Consider the following 4,627-nt stretch of genomic DNA (forward strand, 5'->3'; position numbering starts at 1 on the left):
TACAACTCTACTGACACGAACAACAATAAAATACTCGTAAATGTCTTATTTGCTTTTATTCTGTCCCGCAAATTGTTCTGCCTTTAGTGTTTTTACAAAATGCACACTGAAATTTAAGTGGTTTTTTTTTTTTATTAAATCATGTTTGAACACCTTGAAATTTTTGTTTTTATAAATCATCATAATCATTATCATCATCATCATTATTATCATCATCGTTATAAAAGTTAAATTCAAAGAAGAAAACATAGCTACTTTCACGTTTTTTTTATAACGAAAGTGAAAATAATCAATTAATTCTTTTGTTTATTACGTATTGTTGTTGTTGTTGTTGTTCCATGATGTTGGCATGATGTAAATAAAAAAAAACGTGTCATTAAAATGCCTACACGATTTAACTTCCGAAATTGAAAAACAAACGTCACGTTTGGCACGGGTCAAAACGGTTTTTTTTCTTCTGCCACTTCTGTTAATTCGCCTTCGTTTTAAATCCCTGAAAAAAAAAAGAAAAAAGTTGTTTAAATTCGTGCTCGATTATTATTATTATATATTCAATTAATTTATGAAAGGTTATGAAAAGGTTATGATTACTTATTAAATTACGTAATAAATTTTCCGATTAAATTTTTTTACCTTTTTTTTCTAGAAGAGAAAAACTGAAAAAGAAAGTATTAAAAATTTGAAATTTAATTATTTGCTTATCAATTATTAAATGTCGAAGGTTGTTCGAAGGTGCGATTAAAAAATGTCGTGTCGTAAGATTACGATGTTTTTAAGTGTAAGAAGAAAAATATATGGAAAAAAAACGTTTTTTCTTCTTCTTCGACCAATCAAAAGTTTTAAAAATTGACGTTAAAGGCGTTTTTAAAATTAAATAAAAATAAAAATGTCTTTTTTTTATTTGCTTGGACAAAAGATTTGATTGACGTGAAAAACCGGTGGCACTCTTTATTCAAAACTTGATTTTTACCAGTTTTGATTGTTTTTTTTTTCGGGTTTGCCATTGTATTTTCTTAAAACGGATTTTATGATAATAATAATAATAATACACGCCTGCTGGGAATGGGAAAAAAGTAAATAAAAGAACGATATTGCCTTTTTTTTTTCTTTTGGTAAATTGCATTTAAAACGTAATGATGATGTTAAATAAGACGTTACAAACGTCAATAATAGTTTTTTTTACCCACTCTCGACATGCTAATAATAAATAATTTTTCCTTTTTTTTTTTCTTATTCTCGTCGAAAATAATTTCACCTTGCAAAAATCAAAAGAATTTTTCCTTTTTTTTTATTTTAATGTGGCGGAAAAAAAAAAAAACCCAGAATAGAAAAGAAAAAAAAAGGTTAACCCCCGAGATGATGATGAAAACTTCAAAATGGAAGTTAGTTTAAAATGATTCAAACAATCGACGGTAGATGTCTCTGCGATTCATAAAAACGCGCAACGAATGCGGCGGTGAAAAGTTTTCAAATTGAACCCGATTTTATTATTATTATTATTTTATTTTTTTCTAAAAAATGATTTTACAATAAAAATTTTTCTCTTTTTTATTTACACAGTCAATCGACATATTTTATTCGTAATTTTAATAAATTTTTTACTTATTTTTAAAATTAACATTAATAATAGAAGTAATTAAAATTACCGCGGTCATTGGTGAAAAATGTTTTTTATGATTTTTTTTAACGAAAAATGATTACGCTTTGCGTAAGATAAATAATGAATACCAAGTTCTTTTTATTTGATTAATTTTTTAATTTTAATTGATATGATGAATTTCGTACTCTACGTATAAGAAGAAAAAAAAATGATAATAAGTAATAAAATCTTTTATTACCGGTAAAAAAAATAAAAATACGCCATCTAATATATGTATGAGTAAAGTAAATAATTTTTTTTTTTTTTTTTAAATTAAAATTTAAAATTATTAATAATAACAATAATAATAATAATAACGTAATAATGATATTATTTAGAAAATAAAATAAAAAAAAAAAGGGAAAATGGGAAGGATAATGGATTTATTTATCACGCGGAAGGCCATCCCAGGTATCATGAAAGTTGTTATAAGGCTTTAAAAAATCGCATTTTCATTGGCTCATTTTTTTAACTGTCTCTTATTATCTTTAAAAAAATAAAAAATATATTTACCCATGTTTAGATTATGAGAAAGTATCTTCAATTTAAAAATATTTTTTATTTTACTTTTTTCTTATTTTATTTATTTTTTATTTTTTTCCTATTTGAAAAATCTTAAATTTTCTTTTTTCCATCTTCTTCCATCTTTTTTCTTTTTCCATCTTCTGCCTTTTTTCTTTCTCTTCATCATTATTATTTTTTCATTATTTCAAAAATACGTTGTCAAAATTTAGAATTCATTTTTTTCCGCCCCCCGCTCCAATTTGACTTTTATACCTAAATAAAAAAAAAAATAAATAAATAAAATAAATAAATCATTCATTCAAAAAAAAAAAAAAAAAAATCGAAACGATCAATAAGAAAAAAAAACCGATCAATTCAATTCGATTCGATTCGATTTTCATATTCGATTCAATTCGAGTTTTTTTTTTAAGGATTTAAAAAAAAAAGTAATAATAATAATAATAATGGTAATAATAATAATAATAAAAATAATAAAAATAAAAAATTATACATCTTTAAAGATTTTAACGATGAGAGAATCGTAAAAAGATTAAGGCGAGTAATAATATTATATAGTTGAATGGCGGTCATTTTTCATTTCTCAGTTTCAAAACGGTTATCAAATGAAATTAAAGAATACATTTTCATATAATCTCAACATGAGTTATAATGTTTTGTTTAAACGTTTGTAATTTTCGAGCGCGTGTGCTTCACTTCCATGTATACTATCTGTGTAAGAGTTAAAACTACCCCAGTTTGCGTTTGATCTCGGTTTTCGGCAGTTGTTTTTATGTAATGAGCTATTTTAACTTTTTCTTTTTTTTTTGTCCCCCTGACGGGTTTAAATAATCGTAAAAACTTACTTTAATTATAGTCGTAAAAATATTATGACTTATTAAGGGGCGGTAAAAAAAAAAAAAGAAAAGGGAAAAAGAAAAGGAAAAGGAAAAAAAACGTAAAAAAAAAAAAAATTTTTTTTTTTTTTTTTATTATATTCAAACCGTTTTACGATGTGATATGTGTCAGTAAATGATGTTTCCTAAATAGTAATAATAATAATCATAAAAGGAGGAAAAAAAAGTTTTTTTTTTTTTATTTATTTTTCAATAAGGAAACTATGACGTAATAGTAAAAGTTTTTTCTTTTCGGGTTTGTTTTTTTGGGTTTTTTAAAAAAAAAAAAAAAAAAGATTTTTGTCAAAGGAAGTTTTTTTTTTGTTGGCTTGAAAAAAAGAGGAAGACGGATTTTAATTGTTTAAAAAAAAAAAAATGAATTCGTATTTTGAACAACCTGGTTTTTATGCCGGGCATCATCATCAATCGTCTACCGGTAGCACGCATCACGATCAAGCAGCAGCATATAGATTTCCACTCGGTTTGGGTATGTCACCCTATGCAAGTTCTCAACACCATCATCATCATTCTTTACATCAGAACAGACCACCGCAGGATTCGCCGTACGATGCGAGCGTTGCGGCCGCTTGTAAATTATATACGTCCGCAGCTGACACGACACAAAATTCAAATTATTCATCATCGAAAGACTGCTCAAAAAGTAACAACAACGAAAGCCATCAAAACGGTTACGCTGCCGTCGTGGCAGCGGCCAAAGACGTTTGGTCTTCGGCGTCGGGAGCGACGGTGAACGGTACGAACGTTGCTCCCGTTCGTCCCGCGGCGTGTACGCCGGATTCGCGGCTCGGGTATGGTACAGGTTTGGTCGGTGGAGATCCCGGTTCGAGTCCCGGGACGACCGGTGGCGGTAGAACCTCGGCAACATCATTGGGTTCGTGGAACCAGTGTTCGTTGAATTCATCGGGTTCCCAATCAACTGTTGGCTCGCAATTGCACCAACAATCTGCCAATCACACATTTTACCCATGGATGGCCATCGCGGGTAAGTTTTTTCCATATTCACATTTTTTTTTTCTACGACGATTCCTTCTATACTAAATTTTCCAACGATGATGATGATGATGATAAAAAAAAGTGGGTCACGAATAATCCTTAAAAAAAAAAAAATAATAACACAAAGGTCGTTCACACCGATTCACCTGTTAAGAATTTGTTTTTTTTCTCACACAAAGATAAATTCCACCCCAACAGCTGATCTATTTAATTGCGGCTAACAGGAAGAAATGTATCTGGGAAGGGTAATTTACTGTCATAAAGGGTTGTTGATCGAGGTCTGTGGTAATAAAAAAAAAAGAAATTTATATAAGAACCTATGAGGTGGTTTCATTCACAAAATTCTTTCTCAAGGCCGACGACGCCCTCCTTCCTCCCTTTCAGGATAATTTTTTCTATTTAACCTTTTTCGTATAATTGTTTAAACAATTCTTTTACGTCGTACAACAACTACAAAAAAAAAAAATTACACTTCGATTCTCTCCGACATAATAATAATAATAATAATAATGATCATTTTTACGTATATTTTTTTAAACAAACCCTAGGGTATTTTATTGTTATTATTATTACGACG

General features: G+C 28.4%; 1 protein-coding gene across 1 annotated transcript; it reads left to right on the forward strand.

Annotated features, from left to right (window-relative positions):
• Window positions 1-3,411: 3,411 nt before the first annotated feature.
• On the forward strand, window positions 3,412-4,252 carry Phum_PHUM342420 (Homeotic protein ultrabithorax, putative; the record flags this gene model as incomplete). Its single annotated transcript, XM_002427710.1, has 2 exons — window positions 3,412-4,039; window positions 4,230-4,252. 2 exons carry the CDS (start codon window positions 3,412-3,414, stop codon window positions 4,250-4,252), a joined length of 651 nt encoding a protein of 216 aa, XP_002427755.1.
• Window positions 4,253-4,627: the final 375 nt, after the last annotated feature.

Source organism: Pediculus humanus, genomic scaffold, assembly GCF_000006295.1.
Source record: "Pediculus humanus corporis 1103172107749 genomic scaffold, whole genome shotgun sequence".
Taxonomy (NCBI): domain Eukaryota; kingdom Metazoa; phylum Arthropoda; class Insecta; order Psocodea; family Pediculidae; genus Pediculus; species Pediculus humanus.